General features: G+C 53.2%; 1 protein-coding gene across 6 annotated transcripts; it reads left to right on the top strand.

Annotated features, from left to right (window-relative positions):
* The first annotated feature begins 163 nt into the window (after positions 1 to 163).
* TMEM63C (transmembrane protein 63C) lies at positions 164 to 27665 on the top strand. 6 transcript variants are annotated; one of them, XM_072339054.1, is made up of 25 exons: positions 164 to 421; positions 1202 to 1328; positions 16713 to 16826; positions 17216 to 17436; positions 18402 to 18481; positions 18840 to 18927; positions 19572 to 19609; positions 20022 to 20164; positions 20397 to 20448; positions 20737 to 20845; positions 21359 to 21432; positions 21554 to 21634; positions 21707 to 21827; positions 21932 to 22065; positions 22294 to 22416; positions 22870 to 23023; positions 23421 to 23527; positions 23613 to 23699; positions 24089 to 24154; positions 24250 to 24412; positions 24503 to 24608; positions 24737 to 24904; positions 25191 to 25306; positions 25655 to 25726; positions 25836 to 27665. In XM_072339054.1, the coding sequence occupies exons 4-25, from the start codon at positions 17239 to 17241 to the stop codon at positions 26046 to 26048; spliced, it is 2493 nt and encodes an 830-aa protein (XP_072195155.1). In that variant the 5' UTR covers positions 164 to 421; positions 1202 to 1328; positions 16713 to 16826; positions 17216 to 17238; the 3' UTR covers positions 26049 to 27665. The 6 variants fall into 6 exon arrangements, with proteins under 6 accessions (XP_072195155.1, XP_072195156.1, XP_072195158.1 ...); XM_072339055.1 differs by lacking the exons at positions 164 to 421; positions 1202 to 1328 and adding an exon at positions 4149 to 4242; XM_072339057.1 differs by lacking the exons at positions 164 to 421; positions 1202 to 1328 and adding an exon at positions 4602 to 4717 and having other exon boundaries at positions 20080 to 20164.
* The last annotated feature ends 228 nt before the right edge of the window (positions 27666 to 27893 follow it).

Raw genomic sequence — 27893 nt, 5'->3', positions numbered from 1 at the left:
TCCCTCCTGCAGCGGGACCTGGGCTTTCTCCAGGCCTTTCCACCTTCCTCCCTCCGGCTCCTGCCTGGTGAGGTTGGAGTATCGCCGCGGCCCCAGATACCCCCCATCGGGCTTCCCAGCTCCCCGAGGCGCACCGGCGCGGGGCCGCCAGTAGGTGGCGCTTGGGGCCCGCCGAGCCCTCTTAAGCCCCAGAAGTCCTCGGCTGGGCCCCGGGCGGGTGCGGGGGTACGTGGGCAGAGCTGGAGTCGGGCAGTTCGCGGCTGGACTGGGCTGTGCCGCTGTGGAAGGCACCAGGTCTTAGGGGAGCTGCAGGGAAGCACAGGCAGCATCGTCCTTAGGCTCTTCGCTGCGGCCAGTTGCTCTGGAAACACCAGCCTGCTCAAATCCCCTGCCTGGCCTTGCTGCCCCTTCCTGCCCTCGGGTATCTCTTCCTTTGGTTTCCTTTCCACTGCCTTTGCATTCTGGTGCGCATTCAGGAAATGCTGACGAGAGAGTTTGCATAGATGCTTTTGTCGAGTATTTTGCAAGTGAGGCGTCCTGGTTGGGGTTAATGGCTTTGGTGGCATCCAGAAAGGACTGTGCTGCTGAATCTTCATTAGCTGGGTGCCTGGTGGCTCGTTTCAGCTGGGGAGAACATCAGTGCACAGAGTGCTGGCTGTGTGCAAGATGGCTGGGCACGTGTGTGGGGTCACATCCTGCATGCAGGGCTCTGTGCTTGACCTGAGTGCTAATAGGGTTTGTTATATCATATGCATCTCCCGCACCGGCTCTCCTGGCTCGGGCTGTCGGCTCACATCTGTCCCCCACTATCTGCTGACATTCTCATTAAAACTACCATCGCTTTTCCTGCTATCTGTGCAATCAATCTCTCATTGCTTGAAGCATCATCACGAATGCCATTTCCTGATTCAGAAGGTCAAGGACTCAGACTGGATCTTCTTATCCACTGGGAATTACTGCTCGCAGCTCTCAGTGCAGAGGGGATGTTTCCCTTAAATTTGTAGGAAAGATCTGGCTCTGATCGATAAATCACAGCATCATTAAAGCTGTAGTACAACCACCACCCCATCCCCACCATCAACACTGAAACATGTCCATAAGTGCCACATCTACACTTTTCTTGTATGACCTCCATTTCAGGAAATCTCTTACCTCTCTGCAAGCTGTGTGTAACCAAGTGTTTATTCTGTTTCTCTCTCAGATACTTGTGCATAAGAGAGGAAGAAGTCTTTTCCAGAGAACAAGCAGACCCAGCTTCTCGTTGACACACAATACCAGAGCCACAAGCAAGTAACACGCATATCTTGGGCTTCAAGGCACAAGGCCAGGTCAGTGCATCTGTCACTGGAAGGTGAGTGGGCAGTGAGTCTGACCCCCAGTGCACATCAGCTTTCCTCAGGGAATGTGTGGGTGTGTGATGCACAAAAGCTGGCTGGGGTTACAAGCGCAAGCCTGCAGGTCTAGGTGATAATCTGCCATTTGTCTTCCTTCAAGGGGGTAAACTAAGTGCTCAGTGCTGCAAAAAGCAACAGGTAGGGAGGAAGATGGATTGGTGAGTGGCTGGATGCTGGACAGGAACTGCACAAGCTGCTTGCAGGGACAGGGGAGCAGGTGGGACCCCCCAGCGGCACTGCTGGAGGCAGGGATGGCTGCACGCAGGGTGGCATTCATCAGGAGGAGCAGTGGTGCTGGGACCATAGCAGTTGTTTGGACAGCTTGAGCCAACCATGCTGCTGTGCTGCCTGTTGGTGTGGGGCTGTGGTGGTGGGGCAGCACCTCGCTGCTGAGGGCAGCTGAAAAGAGGAGGATGACAGCTGGGGAGAAATGCCACACCTGTGAGCATCGAGGCACACCGTCCCATCAGACCAGCACCAACTGAGAAGATCCAATTAGCATATTTTAATGTAACTGATTAGTGCCTGGTCACACAGCCCAGTTAGTGGGTGATGCTTGAAGCAAATTTGAAATTACAAGCATGCACATAGCAACCCGCGAGGGAGCTGGTGGTAGGAGAGATGATTTCCCATCTTAGCAGCTGTGGTCCCCATTTCTCTGTTATTACCCATGGAAAGCTGCCTTCAGAGAGCCCTGCCATGGTCTGGGGGTGAGCACTTGAAAATTAAGAAATTAACTTTCTTAATTAACGCAGAGGAGGTGGCTGGTGTGACCGCTGGGAGGTACGAGTGCATAGTGCTGTGCTGCGTTCAGGCTCTGGGATCAGCACGGGGCAGACAGAGGCTCTGTGCAGCTGTGTGTGGGGCTGGCACTGCCATGGCCTTGGGTGCACATCTCAGCTCCCCGGGAGCCCTCGAGGCTGCAGCGCTGGTACCCAATGAAAGAAGCCGTTGCCTGCAGGAGCCCTGTTTCCTTAGCTACCGCAGCTGGGAGGTGTTTCTGGAAGGTGACAGGCAGCACTAGGAAGGGAAAAGGCTAGAGAGAATCAGGGAGTAGCCTCCTGCCTCCATCCAAGGGGCTTCCTTAGGTAGGATTCAACAGCCCTTGCCTTGTGTGGTTACTGAACTGCCGGGGCAACATTTGCTGGGTGTCTGCTCAATGCCCTGGAGCCCAGCTTGAAGAAATGCCAAGCACTCATGGCTGTGATGAGAGTGAGTGCTGCAGGGCTGTGTAATGTCAGCCTCAGAGGAGGGCCACCCAGCAGTGTGTGATCACAGAGTTAATTCCCTCAGGTGTGAGCTTCCTTCTTTATCTGGGGAATAACCTCCTCTTGGTCACCAGGGTACAAATAAACTCACTCCTGCTTGTAAAGGACAGACATCATGTAATGAGAAGAAATGCTTCCAGGAACAGGTAACTCTGTCCTTGAAACAGTTTGCAGGCAAGGAACCATGGGGCTGCACTGAGGGCTGTGCAAAGGATGCTCTAACTTAGCACTGTGTGCATGACTTCTTTGTCTGACCCATGGTATGGTGAGCCTGCACTGCAGTTCATCCATGCAAGGTATTCTCACAGGGGATGTCTACCTCTTTCCCTGCTCTTCTTCCCTTGGGCTCCAAATCTAAACACTGCTTTCTCTCCTTCCATCTGCCTCCAGGCAAGGCCCAATCAACTCTGCTGGGCCAACCTGGCAGGGAACAGCCAGCACAGAGATGTCCCAATCCTTGCAAGATCATACCCATAACACTTCAAGGGTCAGGGTCAAGGAGGCCAGCTCTGCTCAGGAGGCAGTGCTACACCATGGCATCTGCCAATTTAAATGATGGAGCATCTTGCTTTCCAGCTCAATGGGCCAGAGAAGCCATGGCTTATGAATAATACAGTCTGTACTCCCTGAGAAATGGGGATCTTGCACTGGGGAGCCAGAAGCAATCCACTGTCACAAATTATTTCAGAAAACTCCATAAATTTGTCTTTCTCACAGCCCTGGCAGCTTAGTGGTTGCAGCCTGCAGAGTCCTGATATAGCCCATGTCACCTGCCGTGAGGACCCATCACAGCCTCAGAGCCTGAGTGATGCTGTAGGACCAGCTGGGAGCTTGTTGGGAATAAGTGGGCAGCTGAGCAACTTCTCTGCATCACAGCTGCTGCTGGGGCTGAGGGAGATGGAGAGAGAGGGATGTCCCTTGTCTGTTCAGTGTTCCCTGATGTTAGTCACATTGCTTTAGCTATGGGAGCTTCTCAAAGCCACTGGCTGGGGACAATGGTTTCATTGACAGTAACATTTTATCAGTGGATATTCAGTTGTATCCCACTTTGCCCTGCACCATCAGCAGTGCTATGCTAGGGCCACAGCCATAAGGAGGTTAAAGGAAGGGCACTGTGGGAGACAACTGGCTCTTTCCTTGGATTCTCACGGCCCAGGAGCAGTGCTGTCTATTCCCAGCACAAAGGGAGGCTCCTGGCTGCCTGCTTATTGTGTTCTTTCTTTCCCTCGTGTAGTGTACCTTCATGGCTGTGCTCCCCTAACGGGCAAGGGCTCTGCACTGGGCTGTACTTCCTCTGCTCGGAAGAGACCCAATGAGCCTAAAATAATCTTTCAGAGATTGCCTCAGGTGCTGTTTACTCAGCAACGCAGCCACGTGTGTGGGACCGGGGCACCCCCATGGGGTGGCAGCAACGAAGCTCTCGAAACGTCAGTGGGACCTCCCCGGGGTCACCCTTTGGTGGCTGCTCCCCGCTTGCTCCCGACTACCGGCCGGGATAGAGACCGGGGAGGCCAGGAGCACTCTGCAGCCTACCGCACTGCTGCCCCTTCTCCTTTTATTGCACGGTCGGAAAGAGCGTGGTGGGTGCTTGCTGGATAACAGGCTCCCGAAGCCCCTTTTTGCCCCGGAGGCTCAGGCCCCCCTGCCCCCCTGCCCCCCTGCGGCCGTTCGGCAGCCGGTAGGATCCCCTCCAAGTCTCTCAGCTGCCACGCAACGGGGCGACGCCGCATCCGCAGCTGAGATTCAGCGAACGCCGCTGCGCTCCGCAACGCGCCCCCCGCGCGCCGTGCCGCCCTGCGGCTCCCCCGGCCGGCTGCCGCAGAGGCCGCTCCGCGCAGCTCGGCCCGCAGCCCTTCCCCGAGCCGGAGCACGTTGGAGCGCGGGCGGCCCCGGCCTGTCAGGCCCCAGCTTCGAGCAGCGCTCAGGCGGGGAGGGGGTGCGCCGCAGCGGGGCGGGCGGCGGGGCGGGGCGGCCCCGGCCCCCTCCTCTTCCCGTACCCGTGCCGGGCACCCCGCGGCCGGGCGGCGGGCCTCGAACGGAGCGAGCTGCAGGCAGGTCGGTGTCGGGCGCGGGGCTGCGGCCGGGGGAGGCCGGCACGACCGCGGGAGGGGCCTGCGCTGGGCCCTTGGGAGGGGAGGGAGCCGCGCCGGTGTTCGGCTCGCAGCGGACCCGCCCGTGGGATCCGTCGGGAATGCCGGTGGCGGACGGCAGGGGGATGCCGGAGGGGACTGCGCGGGTCGGGGATGCAGGGATGGGGCCGGTTTGCTGCCGGAGGAGGTTTCTGGGTACTTCTCGCAGGTGAGGTGCCTTTTGCCCGCCCGCGTGCTGCGGCGCGTACCGGTGCGGCTCTGCGTAGCGCTTGTCTGCACCTGGCGGATGGACGGCGGGGCCCAGCGTGCGGGGCCGCCCGGGGCTTCTGGAGCTGCTCGGAGCCACGGGCAGGAAGGGAGGGAACCCCAGGGCCGGGCTCTCTGGGTGCCTGTGCTGCCAGCCGAAATGTCATCACACCGCTGTGTCATGCCACAGCTGTGCTCGGTCCCCACGTCATCCCGGCCGCGCAGCCTGCCCGGGGACCACATCTGGAGGGGTGCCGGAGGTGTCTCCCCCCGTTCCTCCCCCAGTATTGGCTAGTGATAACTGCAGCAGAAGGGTCTGTAGGATCGAGGTTGTGTCACTGTCTTAGCTGCTCTCCCCCACTGTGCTCCACTCGGGTCTGCGTGCAGACCTGGAGCCATGCTGTCCCCTCTCCGCACTTCATGTCCTCCCGCGTGGTAGCGGTGCTGCATAGGGGTGTGCAATGCAGAGATCTCTCTGACACAGAGCGTGCTATCCAGCAGAAAGAGGCACCTTTGTTTGGCTGAGGTTTTTGGTGCTGGATTGTTGTGTGTGTGGGTTTTGGTTTCTGTGTTTGTTGTTGTTGTTTTTAATGAACATATATATATACGTTCATATATATATATATTCCTTTAACTGCTTTTCTGTCATTTTCAATACCAATCTGTGCTCCTGCTTTCTTCCCTTTGTGAGAATTCAGTGGGGAGATGGATGTGGAGGCAGGAGGGGAGGGGAAGGCTGGGTGGGCAGGTGGGTGGGAGCAATCACCTTGCTCCATGGAACCCTGCCTTGTGTTGTACCGGGCTTTACAATGCTGGTGCAGGGCAGGCCTGTCTGAGCGGAGGAGGAAGCAGGATGTACTGCTGGGTATGGAGGGGCATGCTGTGGTGTTTAAAGGGGAGCTTGGGGAAGGTGTGGGAGAAGCAGGAGGGAGCAGGACCAGGTGCTTCAGGGGCAGGACTGAGCCTATTGTGCTGGCCCCGCTGCCTTCAAAGCAGTGCTGGTGCTGAGCAGATGGAGAGGGAAGCAGGGGCAGCTCTGTCAGGAAGGATTTGTCTTCAGTAGGCTGGCAAACAGCCCTCTGCAAACAAATGAGTAATAAATAAAAGGATGGAGGCTGCCTGACCCCTGCAGCCTCTGACTCCATAGCACATATGGGCTTTTCCGGCTTCCCTGTAAGCCTAAACCTCTGCCTGCTTGCCATGGCAGCATGTTGGCTCTGCTCTCCTCATATCTGTGTCTCAGTGCATTTTGGTGCTTTTTTATTTTCTTTCTGTCTTTCTTTCTTTTTCTTTTTCTTTTTTTCTTTTTTCTTTTTGTGACATCTCCCCAATCCCTCTGTCCATGCTCTCCAAAACACTCCACCAATTGGCAGGCCCACACCTCAGCCACGGTAGCCTGTAGGAAGCACGAGGCCTGCTGCTGGGCCACAGCCCCTCTGCCATCCAAGGTTTTGGCCCCAGGCACAGGAATTGGGGTTCAGCACAGCTCCAGAGCCAGAATTTGAGGAGTTGTAGAAGGAGGAGTGTCTGCTTTAAGTATTCCTCACAGGAAATACCCCTGTCTTCACAGCCTGTGATCACTTCACCAAAGCGGCAGTGAGAAGGAGAAATGTTTCTGACACCCACCAGTGAATTCAGTTGTTATTAAACTAATCAATCACCTAAACTCGTACGAAAACATCACTGTGCTTGCTGTGCAAGTGCTGACTCCTCCATGAGTCCTGCAAACACCAAAGCCTTTTGCAGTCATCGCTCCTGTGCCTGGTGAAACAGCTATTCTTACCTACATAGCTTAATTGCTGTAAATATATTTAGCGTACTTAGCCAAAAGTTTGAAGAAAACATTGCATTGCTTGTGTACTGAGCTCAGATCAAAAGCTGTTTGCGTGAGATCATTTCTGGGGAAGCAGTGGAGCGTATTTGTCCTCTTTGGTTGGTTTCTGTGCAGCAGCTCTGGCCCCAGTTTGCCTCAGCTGTGGCCTTATTGCGCTCAGCCCCTACACAGCTGTGAGATCTCCAGCAATGAGATGCCCTGGTGCTTTGGATGACCACTCTGGCATCTACCTTTAAAGTGTCTGAATGTCTTTTTAAAACTGCCTTAAGTTACTGCTTCAAATGCAGCTCAGCCTGGTAATTTGATTGCTATCACCTCTGTTATTAGGTGACAACAATGGCGTGAGTTTACTCACACCATTATGACAACAATGCGATGAACTGGGGCCAGGTAGCTGTGCACGGTCCTTTCCACACCCAGGGCATGATTGTTGGTGCTTAATGGATGAGGCAGACAGACAGATCCCACAGGATTCCTCCACACTGGTGGCAGGAGGTGAGATAGAGAGGCCTCGTGAGTTCCTCCCTCTCATCCCTCTGCCCCTGTTTCGCCTTCCCCTCTCTGGCACTTCCCGCACCTCCTTGTTGGGTTTAGTTTTTGTGGCTGTCTGTGGTGGTTACAGAAGCTTCAGCATGGTCCATCTCTGCCTGCCCCGTATGGCATTCTTGGTGGATGGCTGTACAAACTTAAGTGCTGTATCCATGCTGAGGGTTGCAGAGCAAACCTTTTTGGCTGGGAAATCACATTCCTAATTGAAATTACTGTAATGTTGCTCAGTCTCCAGGGAGTTTAAATGCCACTGTATGGAAGCATTTCAGCACCAGGATCATTTGTGCAGCTCCCAGCCCTGTCCCCATGAGTCCTGCTTTGGCCAAGGAGGGGCTTCTAGAGCTGTTGTAGTTTGATCTCAAGTGATGATATTTTTAAATTGGAGAACCAGAGAGGAGGAGTTGGCTTTAGCTGACCTGATTCCTCAGCATTCATGTCTTGGGTCTTGCTATCTACGGATAGGTTGGGTGAGCCATGAGGAAGGCAGAGTCAGAATGAGCCAAGCTCTTCTACACCCCCAAGTGCTAAAAAGTAGGGTGTGAGAGGTGGGAAAAACATCTCCAGGTAATTCTGAGTTCCTCCTAAGAGAGAGTAAGGGCTCTGCCAGGGGCTGCTTCATTCTGTGCTAGAAGGTGGTGGTAGGAGACTGAAGGTGCTGAGAGGTTGCATGAGGGCTGGAAGCTGGGGGACTTGGAAGTGGCTGGCCAAAGATCACAGGGTACCAGTGCAGCTGGGATCCCAGCTCCCAGTGACCCTGGGCTTAGGACTGCTAGGCTGGAGGATCTGGCTGCAACAGGCCAGTGTAAGCTCAACATAGCTCTAGTTTGGAGCCGAGTCTCTGTCATTAGACACATTCAGAACTGTCTTGGACACAGCCCTGAGCAACCTCCTGTAGGGCATCTGCCTTGAGCAGGGAGGTTGAGCAGGATGATCTCCAGAGGTGCCTTCTAGCCTCAGCATTTCTGTGATTGTTTTTCACATCTTCTGAGAAATCTGGTTGCCATGGTGCGATCCCCAAAGTGTCAGAGAAACAACCAGAAATGGGGTGGTTGTCTGCTTCCCTTGAGCCTGCAAGCAGCAGTCTCTACATCAGTAAGAGATTTCCAGGGCTTACAGGTTCTGGGCTGGAAACATACACAGTTCCTTGTGTTTCCAGGCTGCTTTCCTCAAGGAGAGGACACAACTGGCAGAACTACATAGAAGTGGCAAAAAAAGGCAGAAGAATGAGCCATGCTTCTTAGACTCAAGAGTAAGTTTATTTGTACCTTGCTCACTTGGCTCTCAGCCTGCTGCTGAATAGGATGGAGGGGTCAAAGTCATGATTTAAATGAATGATCAGAAAACGATGGTGTAATTGCCTATTTGTAATCTTGCTGTGTTTATGGATTGCTGCTGTTTCCTAAGGACAAGCTGATTCTTGGTGATGAGTGTAAGTTGTGGTACTTCTGGCTGAGCAGGGTGCTGTGCTGGGCTTAAGTGAGTGAGGTTATCGTGTGACATGCATTTGTTTCAATTCTTAATGTCTGTAGTTCTTATATGAGAAGATGGTGAGTGACACATTTCCCCATTAGATTTCACTTCATTATTTATTATAAATTTGCTCCAACTGTATTTCGGTGGAAAATGAATTTTGATTCCAAGTGCTGAGAGCGGGCATTTAAATAACAATTCCTAGTTAGCTGAATGAAACTGCTTAAAATCTGTGTCCATTAGAAAAAAACTATCATGGAAGCACTATTTGTAAATACAGTGAATTTAACAATAATGACTCCACGGTAGGAGCAGGATTTTATTAGAGTTTAGGAGGAATGGAATATACCCAGGATATGACCCAACTGCTTTATGAGGATGCAGAACTAGCGGAGGTTATCTTCTCATACTTTGTTTTCATTGGGATTGGAAAGGGAAGCAGGCTGATTCGCGACAGTTCTGTACTCAAATAATTGATTTAACTTTTTTCTTTTAGCAAAAGTTTACTACTTTTGCAGTTCATTGGGTTTTATTTGCAGCTGCTCAGCCAGTGAGCGTATTTCTGGTAACAAGAACATACTGCCTGCATTTCTACTTGTGTATGCCCAGATTGGTGTGATATAAAGTTTCAGCATGTAGGTTGTTATGATTTCAAGCTTTAAATTGGTTTTCAGTTTGGGCCACGTTTGATTACTTTTTTTTTTCTTTGGTCAGATATGTGTTTCAGAAAGTCATAATTCCTTTATTTGTTCTGCTTCCAAGTCCTCTTTATTGCTTTTTTCCTTTCATATTGTGCTGCTACTAATCTGATTGGGCACTTTCATTGGATTTTTCTGTCGGGAGCTTTTCATAAAGTTTTTAATTCTTTCATCCAAGTTTTTAATTTCTTCTGTTTGCCTTCGTGACATTTCATCAAATTCTTCCTTTTTCGGAAGCAAAACAGAGTGAATTACACTGATAGAAGCTCGGATGGTTGTGCCACCTCCTGAGGATGTCACATTTTAAGGACTTGCAGGTTAGCTCCGTTGTGGCAGGGAGGTCAGGGCTTGTGTGTTTCTGTGCACAGAGTTAAACCAAGTTGCACAAAAGCCCAGTAATGGGACTTATAAAGAAAACTGCTGAATGTTGCCCTGCCATAATTACCATACCATAATTGCCATGCCGTCTCTAGTGTGTGTACCGTTATTGCCTACAACTGTCCTAGTGTTCCAGGGCAATAGTTAGGTTTCAGGGTTAGCTCATCCCAGCAGCTACATGTGAGAGGAATTCCTCTGACTCCCAGTTTATTCAGACAGTTCCTGTAGCTGAATTTCCAAGGTTTCTTTCCATCTAAAGCAACGAGGTAAATTTATGGCCCTGGTGAAAGGAGAATTGCTACTGGTTTCAGCAGGGAGAGGATTTCACCCTGTATGTGGTGGGGCTTAGTGTTTTTTGTCTCTGTTTGGCCTGACCAGAGAACATCCCAGTGGCAGGGGACATTTCCACATGTCCATCAGCTTCATCTCCCTGGTCCCACTTAGCCTTTTTCCAAGAGTGAGTTGTGCTCAAAGCATCACCAATCCTGGCGTTGTGCTGCCCCTCTTGGCCCACACTTTCTCTTCCTTCCCTTGCCTTGTCCTTTTCCTAGCCTTTGTACAGGTCCAGATGTGACACTTCCTTCTTTGCCATAAGGGAAATGAGCCATTTCTTGTGTTTTCGTCTGTCACATCCAACCTTTGTGCTGGCTGTGTGGCACTGCTGGGTGGTGGATATGGACAGAGCAGGCATCTCATCCCCCTCCCAGTGCCTGGGGTTTATTTCTGATGTTCTAGGGCTGCTCAGCTCCCCATATCCACTCTGGGAGGAGGTGGCGGGGGGGGCGGGGGGGTGAACCTGGCTGGGGAGGTGAGGGGCTGCCTGCCCTGCTATACCCTGCAGGGGGTACATGGCTATGGAAGGGAGACGGGTGGCAGGGATGAACTATCTCACCATTGCAGCCATCACAGCAGGAGGAGGCTGGAACAGTGTGTGCCTTGCAGAGCCTGCAGCTTGCCTGGGGAGCTGCCTCCCTCCACAGAAGCTGCTTCCCGCTTCTCCCTCTGTGGGCTGCGTGGGCTGCACAAGACTGGGGGATGAGGCCGGGAGCCTGGCTCAGCATCCACTCTCTTCCCATTCAAGGACCAGATTTGCTTGCATGCTGGGGATGGGTGTGGGGGGGGTGGCTGTGTAGTGGGTCCCCACAGGGTTGAGGAGCTTTGGGGAGTACCTTCTGTCCCTGTCCTCACTTCCTAGGCTGCTGTGCTCATAACCAGATGTTTCCCCTTCCCTTTGCTGTGTGCTGACCCAAGGCTGTAGGCTGAGGCTGGGCCACAGCCTTGTTATGTAACCCTCTGGGTGAGGGCTCCGCAGCGCTGCCAGCTCCCACACACCGGGTGGTGTGATTCATCCCGGTCATCTGGTGTTACCCAGTGCTGCTGGAAGCCTGGCAGAGGTGGGAGGAGAGCTGTGCTGGGGCCACATTTGGTATGTGGTGTGTGTCTGTGGGCTCCCACTGCAGCCTGATCCTCGCTCTGTGTTCCTGGCGCTGAGCTCAGGCGATGGAAAGTGTTCTAACTCTGCAAATGCTCTAAAATTACATCTTGTGTGTGTGTATATATAGTGTTACATCCTACTGCTTGCAGGAAGAATCCTTTGTGCTAACCAAGAGGTGAGCTGGGCAGGGCAGGAGGATTCCTTTGCTCCAGGAGCTGAGCCAGATGCAGGGGTACTGTGGATGCTGGAACCTCAGGGGCAAAGCAAAGGGAGATGTCCAGCAGAAAGCTGAGGGAGAGACTCAGAGGGCAGGAGTAAGGTGGGAGGCTGAGGAGAAGGGGTTGCACTTGGCGGCAGCAGGGCCCAGGAACTGGAGGGAAGCCCCAGCCGAGTGGCTGGTGCTCAGCTGCAGCATGGTGGGATTTGGGCATCTGAGTCCAGACTTGGGTGGCTCCACAGCTCCTGGGTGGCAGGACTGGGCACAAGCACAACCCTGGCCCGATCCCTTCCCTGGGGAGGCTGATCTGGGCAGAGCTGTGCCATGCTGCAGACAGAGAGGAACTTCTACAGCAGGTGGCTTTAGGAAAGACAGCACACTAAACTCCTACTCTCCTTGCCACCTCCTACTGCTCCTGAGTGGTGAGAGGGACCTGGGGAGGGAGGAGCTGCTCTCTTACCTTCCCTTTTCCTCATTTCTGGAGCCCTCAGTGCTTCTGGCACCTTCTGCTGGTATGAACAGCAGCTGTGACCTGCAGTGGGCTTGTGCAGAAACTGCAAGCAGCCATGCCCATGTTTCCAAGAGGTAGGGGTTACCCAGAGGAGGCAGTGCTTTTCTCTGTGTTGGTATGACACCCTGCTCTATGTGGACATGGTCACCCCACAGGGGAAGCAGCCATCTGCCTCCAGGTGCTTTCCTCAGCCTCTGATGCCAAACAGGAGAAGCACTTGTCAGCCTTGCAGGTGTTGGTGGGTGTTGGAGGTGATGCCTGTTGGTGGGACAGCTGGTTAGCTGTGGTTGAGGAGGGGACCATCACTGCAGGGATGTACAGGGACAAGGGACATCAGCTGCTGGGTCCTTGTCACCTCTCTGTGCAGTCATGTCTTGTTTGGTAATGACGAAGTGAGTCTCTGAGCAAGTGGTTATACTGATAGGAGTCATCAGCTGCTGCCAGGTAGTGCTTTGTCTCGGACTTTACTGACTCCAGGGTCTGATCAGCAGGGCAGGTTGCTGTTCCTGGCATGTTTTGTCCTGTTTGCAGTATGTCTGTTTTCTGGCAAGTTAATGGGACAGGGCTGGTACATGTTCTCTGGCCCAGCATCTGTCTTGCTGGTGATTGGACAGGGGCCTTCTGCTGGGGAATTGCCTGTAGCATGGCCTTAGCAGAGCAAAATGCTTTGGGGCTTGGCATAAGTAGCACCTCCTTCAATTGCACTGCTGAGAGTTGTGTCCTGGGGGCAGTGCCCTGGGGATAGCGTCCTCAGTATCATGCCCCACTGAGGGCTAGACGTGGCATGCAGCATTCCTGTTCTGTTGTACACCAAACTGCGAGGAGAGAGAGGTCACCGTGCCCTTTGGTGCTGCTACTGACTTGGCCAGGCTGTGCTGAGCTCAGTGCGGGGACTGGATCAGACTTCCCAGCCCCAGCTTTGTGCTGCACTGAGTCATTGGCAATGGCTTATGTTTCCTACCCTGCCCCACTCACTGCTGACCAAGGCCAAGTGCTGGAGATGCATGGCTGGGGACACAGAAGGGCATGGACCTGAATTTTCTGTTACATTGGTCCTCATTTTCCCCTCCTGCAGCACAGGCATGGCTCCTTGCGAAGGAAGAAAGGCACTCATGTAGTGGGGTGACAGTTTTCCAGGAGGCATTAGGGAAGCAAATATCTGGCTTTATAGTTTAGCTTCTCCGCTGGCCAGAAGCAAGTCCCTTACAATCCCATGCCACAGCTACTTACCTGCCAGAAAAACTAGTGACCTCATCCTGCCCAAGCAGCACTGAATGAGCACTGGCACTTGGAGAAGCCCAGCCTAGTTATCTGAGCTCTCCCAAAGCTTTGTTGTGGTGTTTTGCTACTCCAGCTTTCCCTGGATGCCCAAACAAATGAATTTCTGTCAGAATGTTTAAAGGGAAAGACAAATTGTATAAAATTGTTTGTGCGTAAAATAAATGCTTGATTTTTAATTGGAAATCTGATTTTCTGGATTAGTGCCCACCCAACCAGAGAGGAGAAGCAGATGCTGGTGTATAAACAAAGCAATCAGGGCACTGATTATTTAAGGCAAACCTCACACACTGCAAATGGTTCATAGAAATCATCCAATAAATCATTTTGAACAGCCAGTCTGATAAATGTGCTGCCCATTAACAGCCATTGCAAGAGGAGGAGCAAGGATTGCTTTTCTGTCACTCTGCACATTTCCTAACCCTGTATTAGCATATCTCCTGTAAGCCCTTGATGGGCTAGGGCATGTATGGTGATTCCTGCCTGCCTGTTACTGCTTCATTTTCCCAGCTGCAGCCCTGCCTGCTCTGCATTTCCTCACGTGGCTGTCACTGTCACTGCTGGGGACCATGCCTGCCTAGAGGGATGCCTGGCTGTGACTGACACTGGCCACGCACTGCTAACAGAGAGCTCCTGAAACATCCCTGGATGTGAATGCACCCACCTGGCTCTGTTGTTAACAGCAGCATTTCCTCTGCTGCCCCATAAAGGTCAGGAAAAACACAATGGCAGGAAGCTCCCCTGCAGTGGCGTGGCAGCAGATAGGAACTGCTCTGCTGATTTTGTGCCCTTGGTTGGACTTTTCTGTGCCATTACCAGAGTATTGCAAAGTACTGCATTACCTCATAAATTGATGTGAAAATGTGAGGTCTTTTGGCAGCAACCGTCTGTCTGACTTACTGTGCCCATGCAGCTTCTTGCTATGGGGACCTCTGCTCTGAAGGGAAGTTGCCCGTGTCCTTACAGGTCTGGGCTCAGGCTGTGCACAGGAGCAGAAATCTTCTCTTGCTGTTTTCTGCATGTGCTTTTCCTACGTGATTTACTTATCCGGTTGTTTCCAGCAGTTTTTGGAATGGTAGTGCTGCTGCTATGCAATCTGCAGAAATTCTCCTAAGAGCAGCACCATAAGAGCTGGGATTAACTGGAAAAAAAGGCCCAAAAAGGTATTGGTTTGGGAATCTGAGGCTGAGAGAACTGGTGAAAAGGCAGGAAAATGATCCTGAGATCATCTTCAGAGGAGGTATGATTTACTACAAGCACTATGTTACAGGACTGAGCATGATAGGATGGCTTCTTTGGAGCAGGAGGTGTTCAAGAGAGGGTGGAGCTGCCCAGGTGGCTTTACTCCTCTCCTGCTCCTTAATTGTCTCTGCGCAGTAAGACTGGCATTGATAAAGTAGTGCTTGGTGGAGAGACAGGGACTGGCAGTACTGGGTAGGTGAAGGCTTGCACTTGGGAAGCCTGCAGACAGGAAGGCTTGGAGTGGCAGCAAATACAGCCTGCTCTTAGTGAAAGAGGGCAGCAAGAAGGACTTGACAGGGGAAGCCAACCCATGCTGATCCTCTCTCCAGTCCTCTCACTCTGTCATCTTGCAGCAGTGTTTTCCTCCTACGGATGTAAGCACAGAGCCTAGAAACAAACTGCAGTGTGGTGGCAGAAGGGACTCAGAGGTTGCTAAGAGTCTCCTTGATTATTTGCTGAAGGTCCAACAGCTCCCTCGGCCAGAGACAATCTCTCTGTGTTAACAAAAAGGCAATGAATTATTTAGCAGCTGAAAATGCCAGATGGTGATGGCTCTGCTGTTTACATGGGAAGGGGAGGGAGGAAGACGTGCACATGGAAAGAACAGATTGAGAACATCTCTGTAGGAAAGGGCTGACCCCAGCCATAGGCCCTGGTAGTCTCACAGTGAGCAGGAGGCAGCCAGGCTGGAACAAATCAAATGGCTGCTGCTTGTTTGTCCCCTCACACCCCCAGCTGGGGCTGAGGTGTCTCCAGATGCCATGGACTGGCCAGGTCAGTGCATGTATGGTCAGCACCTCCAAGGACAGCTGAAGCTGACTGGTCTGAGAGGGAGGGACTGAGGCTACAGCAGTGCACACAGATGCACATGATGCTGTAGTCTCCCATCTGTCACCCTGACATATCTGAAATAAATGTTTCCCAACAAAAGTAAATCCTTGTAGAGCTCAGGAAGATCCCCTTTCTAAGCTGAGGTGTTTTGTGTGCGCTTTCTGTGATCCCCAAGGACCTCTCAATCAGATTTCCTTTGATGTTGAAGCAGACTTTGTCCTGTTCGGTTTTGATGGGAAAAAATGCTATAAATACTTTGTGTACCCAGGTCCCTTGAGGTGCTGGCTGTCTTTGCGTTCTCTGTCACTGCTTAATCAGTTTGTGGCTCCTGCTCTTCTTCATCTGTCCTGTCCGTGTGAGTGAGGAGCATCCTGCAGCAGTGATCAGATGGGGCTGAGTGGCTGCAGGGGCTGCAACAGGGGTCTGTCTGCAATGTAGGCAAAAATACAAAGCTCACAGAGTCCATGTTAGTGGGTGCAGTGAGGTTTTACACAGCCTCACAGGTTGTTGTCACAATATCTCTGCTCAGCATGTCTGCAGGACAAGGAACTCATTTAACTCCTTAGAAATTCCAGGCAGGCCAGAAGGTCACCTTGTCAGGAGCACAGGTCCCCAAGAGTAGAGATGCCAAATAACTGAGGTTGAAAGGGACCCCTTGGACACAATCTGATAAAAGCCCCTGCCCCCTCAGGGGCAGGGTCAACTTCAAAATTACTTTTGGTTGCTCAAGGCCTCCAAATACAATGTTTTGTCTGTCTGTTGCCCCTTGCGTCGGTAACCTGTCTGTCCCTAAGGATAGTTTTCAACCCTCTCCTCCTGTGCTTCAGCAGCCATTTGGCACCATCCTGGTGCACAGGTCTGTGGTATCCCTGTTAATAATGATCATGCTATTTTACACTGGCTTCTGTAGGGCGTTTTTTGACAGGGTTCTCGAACACTGAGGGTTTGAAGAAGATCCTCTCCTCCAAAGCACACTAGTAGAGAAGGTTTGGAAGTAATACACAATCTTGACTGTTAGTGGCCTTTAAGCCTTTCCTACTGGCAGTGACTGTAGCCTGCACCGTCAGTTCCCAGAGGAAGTGGAGAAAGTTTTGGAAGGAGCAATCCTGCTCTGTTGGGAAGATGGAAGGGTGGTCCCTTGACGCTCAAATCACGCAGACCTTAATGCTGGAGAAGGGAGGCCTGGACAGCGTCCCACAGGCAGTAGCTTTGGCTGACAGGAATTAATGAAGGGCAGCCCCCTTGCTAACACTGTCATTTCTCTTTCTCAGAAACTCAAGCAAATGCTTTGGGTCCTTGTTTTTACCTGCTGACTGCAACAGGGTGGCCATGGCAGAACTCAGCTTCCAAGACTGAGCGGAGAGGTGGTGAGAGACCTGTCTCAGGTATGATGGAGACAACCAAATAGCATGGGCTTTAATGTGGGTAAGGAAAGAGTATGAGGTAGCTGTGAGACTTCATCAACCCCCCTCTGCCCTGTGTGTCACAGTCCTTACTTGGTAGGTAGTAGGACTGGCGAAACAGCTCTCCCTGGAGGTGCTCAAGAACTGTGGAGATGTGGCATTGAGTTATATGGTTTAGTGGTTATGCTAGTAATGGTTGGACTAGATGATCTTTTCCAATCCTAATGATTCTATGAATTTATGAGATCAGCACCTAGCTTCATCCCCTCCCTGCCCTTAGCAAGCTCCCAGCCTCTGTGAAGGACCCAGGGGAGCTGTGACCCTTTTTCAAGCAGCAGCTGCCTTATTCTCACCTTGGCCCTGTGTTGCAGGGTGAGGCCTCGAGACAGCACCAATGGAGAGTGTGTACTCAGTGGAACCAGCGCTGGACGGGGCTGGCCCCACCTCACTGGACATACTCAGCTTCCTGGACACCCTGGTGAACAGCACGGAGGAGCAATGCTTCAGTGCCCACTCACGCAGCAGCGTCCTGCAAGGGCTGCCATTTGGTGGTGTGCCCACTGTGCTTGCCATCAACTTCATCCTCTGGCTGGTGAGCAGGCTAGGAGGGTGCCTTGTCCATGGACCTCCTGGGAGAAAATGGGGTTCAGGGCTGGAAGTTTAGTTTGCTGTGTCCCAGCTTCTGAAAGGATGCCCCCCCTGGGAGACCAGGAGACCAGGAATAGCTGTATCCTAAAAGAAACCCTCTTGACACATCTCTCCCATGCTTAAGACAATCTCCTTGAGAAAGGAGGTCAACCAGAAGGTGTTTGGGTCTCTGTAGTGCCCTGTTACTGTGAGAGCCAAGTAGCTGTGAGGTCCTTCTAGCCCTTTCCTCTGTTTCTGTGGGGCAGTTCTTGCTGTGTTGGTATTTGGATAACCAAAGATACATCTGGTAAATGTCCTCCCATGGTGGTGCTGCAGGTTGATGCTTTGCAAATGTGGTGGGAATGGGGCTGAAACCCTGTGGACATGGGGATGACTTTTGCCCGTCCAACTTATGATGCTCAGCCAATGACCACAGTGAGCTTCACCTGAGGCTACGGGGAAGGCTGTGGATGTGGTGTCAGAGGGTGGCTGTGAGCATGCGTGTGTGTTACAGGTGTGGTGACAGCCATATGTGTGTGTAAGTTTGTGCTGGTGCACCCTGCTGCTCTGGTCATGTAGTGCTGGTGGCCAAGAGCCTTGCCCACTTTATGCTGGGTAGCAGATGATGCTTGAGCAGATGCAGAAGCGGTGGTCACCAGCACCTTGGGGACTGCTGCCACAGTGGGAAATGATCCAGATTCAGGGGTCTCTCGTGGTGCAGGTACACTCAAGATATGTGAGGTTCCAGGAGCCACTTGTGCTGTGTCAGTGTCCATGCTGTTACCTGCAGCAACAGTGTTGAGGTCATGGACCAAGAGCAGTCTGGCTTGAGGAGAGTTTCATGTTAGCCCATCAGCAAGAAAACAGGAAGGAGGGAGATGGTGAGATCCTGTGGCAACACCCTTCACAGTCCCTTTCTTCCTCCTCCAGCTCCTTCTCCTGATATTCTCCTGCCTTCGGAAAGCAGCTTGGGACTATGGGCGCCTGGCGCTGCTGATGGACAATGATAGGTGAGCAGGCCACAAGGCTATTGCAGGTGATTGGCTCCAGCCTCTCTAATGGGGCTGTGGTGCAGCCCACAGAGGAATCCTGAGAGTGCAGCTGTTTCATCCAGGCCAGAGCTGATGGCCTGGCTACCTGTACCCATCAAGGCCAGCCTTCCTGGCCAGGGGGAACTGCAGTGAAAGTGACACGGGGCATGTGGTGACATGGCTCTTGGTGCTATTTGGGCAGGATGTGCTGCCTGAACAGTGCAGCAGCTGGGCTGCTGAGGAAAACCTCTGTGTGATTTCCCTGTGGGTGCTCTCCCTCTCCTTTCTGCTGCCTCTCCCATGCCTCACTCACTTCTTTCTTTTGTTCCCTCCAAAGTTTGACATCACTTTTCTACGGGGAGCAGAGTGAGAAGGAAAAGTCCCCATCAGAAAGCAGCCCTCTGGATGTTGACAATAAGGATGTGGTAAGTATACAGCGGTTATGGCAGAGGCAGCCTGCAGCTATTCTTGGCATTCTCAGAAAAGCTATTTTGAAGTGCCCAGGGCACTCACTGCCAGCGATAGCATGAGGGCACCCAGAGCTACCCCTAGTACCATTGTTGCCAAACGTGCCTTTTTCTCCTCTTGGTGGCATTAGGCACAAAACAGGCTACACTAGAAACAAGCACAGTCTGACACATGTTGCTGTCTCTTTCTCTCTTTTGATAACAAAAGCTCAAAAATCAGTTACTGTTGTAGCTATTAAAAAAAAAAAAAAAGACAGAATTTATTAAAAAAATAACTAGGCTGGAAAAGGAAAGGAGCAAAATAATTGCAGGTGGTAGGATAACTATTTAAAGTCATCATACTGGATACTGTGTGCAGAGGTATATTACTCCTGAAAAATAATAGGAAAAAAAAAAAAAAAAAAGGGAAAGCCAGCATGGCTACAAACCAGATTAAGGGAGATTTATCATAGAATCATAGAATTACCCAGGTTGGAAAAGACCTCAAAGATCATCAAGACCAACCGTAGAGGGAGATGACCCTTTGGTTACCCAGGGTCAGCTCCATATTGGGGCTTTGGGTGAGGTGGGCCTTACCTCATCTTGTCTCTCTCCCCTTCCAGGGATTCTGCTCCTGGCTCCTTTCTATCTACCAGATGAAGTAAGTGTGTACTGATAGTGTTGTGGCCATGCCGTAGGGAGCCGGTCCCTGTGGGTGGTGGTCCAAGAGCTAGACCCTTGGAAGAGAGCTCTGCCTAAGTGTCCCCCAGAGGAGTGTGGAGGGGTTCCCCTCTCTCTGTCCTCTGCTGCTCTGCTGATCCCAGGCTCCTGCCCCAAAGGACGGGGTTTCAGTGTCTCCCAGCAGGAGCCAGTTTTATAATGGGATGTCAGCCTGACGGCCCATTGCTTCTGTGCCCAAATCCCACATACCACAAGTGGAATGCTGTGAGTTTTCAAGGACTCTGTGGGGCTAGAGCAGCTCCAGTGTGGGCCCTACTGTCCCCAGTTTGGGAGGCAGTGACAGTGTGGTGGTGGTGACACCCCCAGCACTCACCCCCACTGCTCTCTCCCAGGGATGAGGAAATTCAGAGCAAGTGTGGGATCGACGCCACCACCTACCTCTCCTTCCAGCGGCACCTCCTGGTCCTGCTGATGCTGGTCTGTGTGCTCTCCGTGGCTGTCATCCTGCCTGTCAACTTCTCGGGGGACCTCCTAGGTAGGTGCATCCCAGCTTCAGGGTGGCACAAGCACTGCACTGGGGGGCTGGAGGGTTAAAGGACCCTTCCATCAGTTATAGTTCCTCAGGGTGGTGGGGGCTTGCTGGGGACCTGGGAGGTGTGAGAATGGGAGGAGCAAAGAGGGCCCACACGTATCGTTTGCCCTGCAAGTATGAAGAAGCGCTCTGCACCAGATTCTTATAAACTCCTGCTTGTCCTCTTCTCCTGCAGGACACAACCCCACTCACTTTGGCCGGACCACCATCGCCAACATCCCAACACAGTACGTAGCTCTGGCATTAGGCAGCTGCATGTGCAGCTTCAGTGCTGCAAGCACCCAGATGTGGTGCTCACAGCAGAGCATCATGCTGGGGCCTGGCCTATGTGAGCAGCACAGCATACGTGGGAGGCTGTGTCTGTCTGCACCACATGCGTCCTTGGCTTAGGTCTCCAGCACTGGCAGTAGGCTCAGAGGGCCAGCTGATTGGCTGGGGTGGCTATGGCAAGGTCCTAAACACCAGGCTGGTCCCCGTGCTGCAATGTGAGCTGATGCAGTTCTTTCCTTCTCCAGAGATCGTCTCTTGTGGCTGCACAGCATCTTTGCCCTCATCTATTTCATCCTCACCATCCTCTGCATGGCTCACCACTCCATCCACCTGGAATACAGAGAGAACGAGAAGGTGAGCTGTGTCCTCCCCACAGCCAACATCCCTGCCTTTCTCTGCTCAGATGGGCAGCTCTGTATGTGCTCTGCTGTACATAAAGGGAGATTTAGAAGCAGCTCAGACCTGGGTAGACATGGAAAGACAAGGTCATTTTTTCCCCTGCTTCTGGCAGCCTGGAGACAAATGTTCTGCTGCCTCGTCACCAAGACTGGAGCTCAGCTGTGTCTAGCTGTCACAAGGTGGCTGTCCAGCTGTACCCAGAAGCCGAGGCCCTGGGGCTGGGCAGTTGCCCACAGGCTCTCCTGAGCCTGCAGCATGCAGGAGGCCAGCAAGAGAGGAAGGCCATGGGTTTTGCTGTGCTCCCACCTGAGTGCACAGTGATGTCTGAGCCCTTTCCCCTAGTGCACATCCTTTCCCCTTCTTCTACTGCAGAAGATATGGCCACAAACTGCAATCTGGGCTAAACAAGATAGCAAATGAATGGTCCGTGGACTCCAGCCCTATCCTCTGCCTCTTCTCCTTCCCTAGGTTGCCCGGACACTGATGGTTACTCACATTCCCATGGAGATCACAGACCCTTCGCTTATCATTAAGCACTTCCAGTGAGTAACCTCATTTCAACAGGATGTCCCCATCCTACCTGGGCTTCCCTGGGGAGGAGAGGGAAGGTTGTCTCAATCCCTGTCACTATCCCCTGGTGCCACCATGTCCATGTACCCGCAGTGAGGCCTATCCCAGCTGCACTGTCACCAACATACAGTTTTGCTTCGACGTGCGCAAGCTGATGAAACTGGATGCAGAGAGGTGAGTACGTGGGGACCTTGTACCCGTCTGTCTGATGGAGGCAGAAGAACTGTCCTCTCTGTTTCCTGGCAGGCGTAAGGCAATGAAGGGCCGGCTTTATTTCACCACCAAGGCACAGAAAGAAGGAAAGATCATGATCAAAACCCACCCTTGTGCCCGGATCTTCTGCTGCCGCTTCTGTGGCTTTGAGCAGGTAGGAAGCTGAGGGTAGGGCTTCAGGCTATGTGGTCCCAGTGCAGGCAGGACTGCAGGTAGCACTGTGGCTTGCCCATGCCCCAGCCCTGGCTGTTCCCACAGGTGGATGCTGAGCAGTACTATGGGGAACTGGAGGAGAAGCTCACAGATGAGTTCAATGCTGAACGCAACCGCATCACGCTGAAGCGGCTCGACATGGCTTTTGTCACCTTCCAGGATGAGCGTATGACAGCTGTGTGAGTGTCCCTTGGGCCTGCTGGTGCAAGCATGGCCCACAGCCTGGTGGTGGTATGGGATGGGGACACCACTTCTGGAGATGGCAGGGGGCACTTTGCCAGCTCCTCCAGCCAAATCCAGGCAACCAGTCTGTCTCTGCCTGCCTGAAATTATGGGGAGGGACTCATGAAAAGCAAGGGGGATCCTGAGCCCTTGGTTCAGACCTGACCCTGGGCTTCCTCCTGCAGGATTTTGAAGGATTACAGCCACATTCACTGCCGGAAGCACCCCCAGCAGTCCTCCGTGACCACCGTGGTCAAGTCGCACCAGTGGGGTGTGCGCTACGCTCCAGCACCCAGTGATATCATCTGGTGAGCCCCTATGGTGGGAGGAATGGAGAGAGGAAAGTCCAGCAGTTGGGAAGGGGAAACCATATCCAGAGCTAAAGAACACCTTCCCAGGGTGAAAGGGGCTGAAGAACCTTTCTGTGGTCATAGTTGAAATTACCAATGGTAACTAGAACAGTCACTCCTTAGGTCACAGGATCAGACAGGATTTGGGGTGATTGCCAGGCTGTGACTTCTCTAGCCTTACTCCAAGGCTTCCTTGTAGTACAGTGCCCACTGTGGTCATACTCAGGTCCTGGGAGCTCTGTAGCTGTGATTTAGCAGCATAGGAAGGAGAGCGACGGTTAGCTTAGAGTAAGGGCTATGGAATGTTCGGTGTGGGGAGCAGGGCACAAAGCACTGGAGGACTGAGACAGAAGACTCAAGACACACAGTGTTTCCTCTGCACAGCACCCAAGTTATATTTTCCTCTCGCAGGGAGAACTTGTCAGTCCGTGGCACATCCTGGTGGTTGCGATTCATTCTCCTTAATATCTGCCTCTTCATCCTCCTCTTCTTCCTCACCACACCAGCCATCATCGTCAACACCATGGACATGTTTAATGTCACACGACCTGTGGAGAGCCTCAAGGTAGTCCCTGGAATACAGTCCTGGGTCCTGAGCATGCCTGAACTTTTGTGCCTGTGTCCATGGGGAAGGGCAAGCTGGTGTCCATGCAGGAGAAAAAGGGTGGGAGGAGTTCCAGGAGATGTCAGAAGCTGCTGGCAGCACATTTTCTTCATGATTATTGACCTGGGAGCTGTTGGGAGGACACTGGAACTTAGCATATTTTCATGGTGCCTTTGGCTGTCCTCAAGCTCTTGCCTCCTAGAATACGTCCCTGCCCACGGAAGGGCTGCTCCATGTACCCCTGCCCAGGGAGCTGCCTGCAACATGATGGAACAGTGGCAGAGTACACTGGCACAGCTTGTTGCTTCCTGGAGCTGGCAGAGTCCTGAGAGGGTGTCCACCATCTCTCCTCCTGCAGAACCCAATTGTTACCCAGTTCTTCCCCACACTGCTACTCTGGGCCTTCTCTGTCTTCCTACCCTTCCTCGTCTACTACTCAGCATTCTTCGAGTCACACTGGACAAGGTAAGGAGATCCCATGCTCTTCTAGGGCCATTCGGGGCCATGCTGAGTAGGAGTGCAAAGTTCTTTTATTTTCCCCTTCCCCCAGGTCAAGTGAGAATCAGCTCACCATGCACAAGTGTTTCTTCTTCCTGGTGTTCATGGTCATCATCCTGCCCTCGCTGGGGCTAACCAGGTACAGACCAACTTGCAGCCTGGGCATCACACAGGGGCTGACTTCTCCCTGCAAGTGAGCCTGAGAGGGCTGAGGGACAGGAGATGCTTCCATCACAGATGACACATGCCTGTCTCTGGGAAGGAAAAGGCTCATGCCAAGCTGCTCCTAGACAGGTACAGAGTAGGTGGGGATCTGTCCCAGGCTGCCAAAGCTAGCCTGAGGTGCTGATGGTGCCTGGCTTGTGGTGAGTCCTTCCGCAGATCCCAGAAAGATCAGGTCAGATATTTGCATACTCTTGGCTCCAGTGAGTGTGATCTGAGTCCAGGGCAAGGCAAGACAGGTGCAGGCTGTATGTCCCCCACACTGCTTTGTGTCCCCCTCCTGAGCTGCCCCTTTGTTCCACCCAGCTTGGACCTCTTCTTCCGCTGGCTCTTTGACACCCACTTCCTGGACCAGGCTGACATCAAGTTCCAGTGAGTAAAGGCCTTCTCCCCAAAATTTGGGAACCTACAGGGCAGAGCTCAGCACCAACTCCGCCGCCTTCTCACCCTCCCTGTCCATGGGGCAGGTGTGTTTTCCTCCCAGACAATGGCGCTTTCTTCGTCAACTACGTTGTCACCTCCAGCCTGATTGGGACAGCCATGGAGCTGCTGCGCATCCCTGGCCTCCTCGTCTACACTGCCCGGCTCTGCCTTGCCAAGTCAGAGCCCGAGCGGCTCCACATCAAGCGGGTACATGACCCTGGCTTGTTCTGAATACACAGGTGACTCTGTACACCTGGGAAGGCAAAGGCAATAACAGTGTTGTTGGTTGTGTCTCAGAGCCAAGCTTACCAGTTCCAGTTTGGGTTAGAGTACGCGTGGACTTGCTGCATCTTCTCTGTCGTCATGACCTACAGCATCACCTGTCCCATCATTGTCCCCTTTGGTGAGTATGGCCCTGCTGTGTCCCCCTCCATGCTGGGAGCAGCTTATCCCAGCTACCAGGAGCAGTGTGGAGGCTTCCCATGAAATATGGAAGGAACAGCCACAAAAAATACCCTGTCTTCCCACCAGGTTTGCTCTACATGCTGCTCAAGCACATGGTGGACCGATACAACATCTACTACGTGTACATACCCACCAAGCTGAACCAGCAGCTCCATGTTGCTGCCATCAGCCAGGTCGTTGTGGCACCCATCCTCTGCATGTTTTGGCTGCTCTTCTTCTCCATCTTGCGCCTTGGTAGGGACAGCTTGGGACTACACCTTGCCACTTCTCGGGGTCACTAGTCTGAAGTTCTGGGGGATGAGCTGCATCCTTGAGGGCTGATGGTGTCACCCTTGAGTAGGGGGTGGGAAGGGGGCTGAGAAGACATGATTAAGATCTGAAAGATGCAGGGATGTCAGTTAGTGATTGGGAGAGGGGGGTGAGAGCTCAGAGCACCCCCAGCACACCCCAGCCTGAGGCTCAGCTAAGTGTGCAGAAGGCCCTTGGAGGCTCACGTGTTGACCCCATGTCTCTTCCCTAGGTCCCACCCGCCCTGTCACCCTCTTTACCTTTGTGATCCTCCTTTCCTGCATTGTCTTCTCCTTCTTTGGCCTCTGCCTGAAGAAGCTACAGCCACGGAAACCATCCAGCTACCAGGTGAGCCTGGTCGGCTGCTTCCCATCTCCCACTCTGTGCCTTGCTTGGGTGCATTTGCGGTGCAGCCAGAGGGTTCGGCTTCACCTGGATCAGAACAAGGGCAGGGACTGGTCCTGTCCCCAGCAGTCAGCTCCTTCGGTACTCATGCAGAAGCTCTCCATCTCTGGACGTCAGCACTGTGGTGCTGTGGTTAGGAGGGTCATAGCTAGCTTTTCTAGCCCGCTTGGGTGAACCCTATTTTGGCTGGGATTTGGACCAAGCTCCCAGTGGGGGATGTTGCTCTGGATGGAGCATCCCAAAGCTTTTCCCTTTGCCCCTGTGTGACTTCCTCCTGTTTCCTCTCTACAGATGTCTGATCAGTCTGAGGGTACCTTCACTGATGCCGAGCGGAGCAGTGTCTCCTCCACACCCAACTCCAATGTAAGTACCTCTCTCTAGCCCTGCTGTAGGCCTCCATCTCACTCCCAGCCTGGGACAACATCCCCTTACATTCAGCCTCTGGTCACTGACCTCACTGCCCCTGGGGCAGCTCTTTGTGGCCACAGTGCTGCAGGAGCCCGAGCTGAGCCTGACACCGGCAGCTTCCCCGGCACACCAGTCGTATGGCACCATGGGCAACCACCTGGAGCTGGCAGAGGATGGGGAGGACTGTGGTCTGCAAAACTTTGAGACAGAGCTGGAGACAGTGGAAGGCGAGTACAGGACCGGCCCTGTGATGGAGAGCCAGCCCCGCTACCAGTGAGCATCCTTGCTCCCAGGGTGAGAGCTAGCACCAGTGGGCGTCCACTTCACTGATGGACCCACACACAGGTGATTTTGGGGCAGGGGGACATCAGGACTGATGTGAGGGAGGGACCTCAGCCCATGCAAGGCAGCATGGCCCTGCCACTGCAGACAAGCTTGGCCACCCTGCACCCCCGCATCCCCAACTGCCCCCTTCTGTCTGGGATGGGAAAGAGAGGTTGCAGGGGTTTGAGTTGAGGTCACCCTGAAACACTGTACTGCAAGGGGAGGAGGAAGGTTCTGCCTATGGCCACATGTCCCCTCAGCCATGCCAAAACTTCGCTTGCCCACCCGCTGCTGCAGTCATCCTGCTGTCCCCAGCCCTTGCAGTGCTGAGAGCACTGTCCTGGCAGAGCTCGCCCTCCTTGTGCCCTCCCTCTGCTGCTGCAGTGTGGTGTGCTTGTGCCCTCAGTTCTTCAGGGACAAGTGTACTTTGTGGCCGTGACAGCAGCTGCCTTTCACTGGTGGTTCCCATCCTCCCACTCCTGCTGCCCATGCTCTGCTTGGGGCTGCTTGTGGGGACCCACACAGCTCCATCCCATTGCGATAGCAACAGGGGGCTGGCAGCACTCCCTGACTTGTTCAGGAGCCTCTGGAGCACAAATCCTGCTGCACTGGATGTGTGCACACCTGCTCCTGCACCGGCAGTATCTCTGGGATTTTTGGACCCTAGATACAAAAGCAGGTACTGTCCCTCCCATCCTTGCTTCTGCAGGATGAGCACACTCAGCTCTGCTGTGCCTGGGTGGTTTCCTGCTAGGGTAAATCCACAGCAGGCAGCTGATAGCAGAATGGTGATGGTGCCAATGGGGGCTCAGTCTGCTGCCTCCTGGAAATGCAGGGGTGGGGCTCTTGAAATCTTGCTTCTTCCCATGATTCAGTCATCCTCCCATATTGCCAGCTGCCCAGGAATGGGGCAGGGCTCAGACAGTTTATCCTTGCTCTGGTGCAGTGCTACAGAGGTAGGGGTTGAACTGGTGCCTGCCCATGGGTGGTGCCCAAGACCTTATGTGGGATTTGAGAGAGCTGATCTGGGTCTTTCCCCTGCTAGGGGAATCACATTTGCATTGCACTTCTGGGAGGGTGCCCTTCTCCAATCCTTGCTATCCCCAGGGGTGGTGGAGGGGTCTGACCCCAGGGAACAGCATTGCAGGGGTGCCCTGTGCCACTTCCTCTGCCCAGCATTACTGAAGCTGTTGGGAGTGGGAGCACAGTGTGTAAATCCAGCAGTGAGATGGAAGTCTCAGCTCTCAAGGCTGGCAGCCCTGCTGCCCTCTGGCTTCTACATGTCCAAGTGGTGGCTGTGGCTCCCAGAAGGGATCTTGGGGGGCTCCCAACTCCCTGCACTGGTGTCCTGCAGCTGCTTATCTTGGGGCTGACAAGATGCTGGTGGCCCCATCCAATGGCCTGATGCTCTCTTTCTCGGGGGGATGCAAGTGCCTGTGAGCGGCACTGAGTCCGGGGGAGCTCAGGCTTGGATTGCCCTTGGCTGCCACACTGTAGGAACGTGCCAGAGGTCTGTACCTTCTTGTTATTTATTGCTATGACCGTGCCTTGAATAAAATGACTTCACCCACCTGCTGCCTGCAGTCATCACCTCTGCGCGTTACTCCAGCCTTGTGGTGACAGCCATTGTCACCCTTTTTCCAGCTACAGACCCTCTCCAAAGGCAAGTGCTGGCTGTCCCCTGTATGTCCAGCCTGTGGCATTGCGGCAGCAACACAGTAGGTCCAGAAAAGGCAGAAACTGGAAGAGCTATCTGGGCTGGAAGCACTTTGGGGGTAGAGGGTAAGATGCAGGAGCA

The sequence above is a fragment of the Excalfactoria chinensis genome, chromosome 5 (assembly GCF_039878825.1).
Source record: "Excalfactoria chinensis isolate bCotChi1 chromosome 5, bCotChi1.hap2, whole genome shotgun sequence".
Classification (NCBI taxonomy): Eukaryota; Metazoa; Chordata; class Aves; order Galliformes; family Phasianidae; genus Excalfactoria; species Excalfactoria chinensis.
The sequence above is the reverse complement of the archived record's forward strand: the minus strand, read 5'-3'. Positions and strand labels throughout refer to the sequence as shown.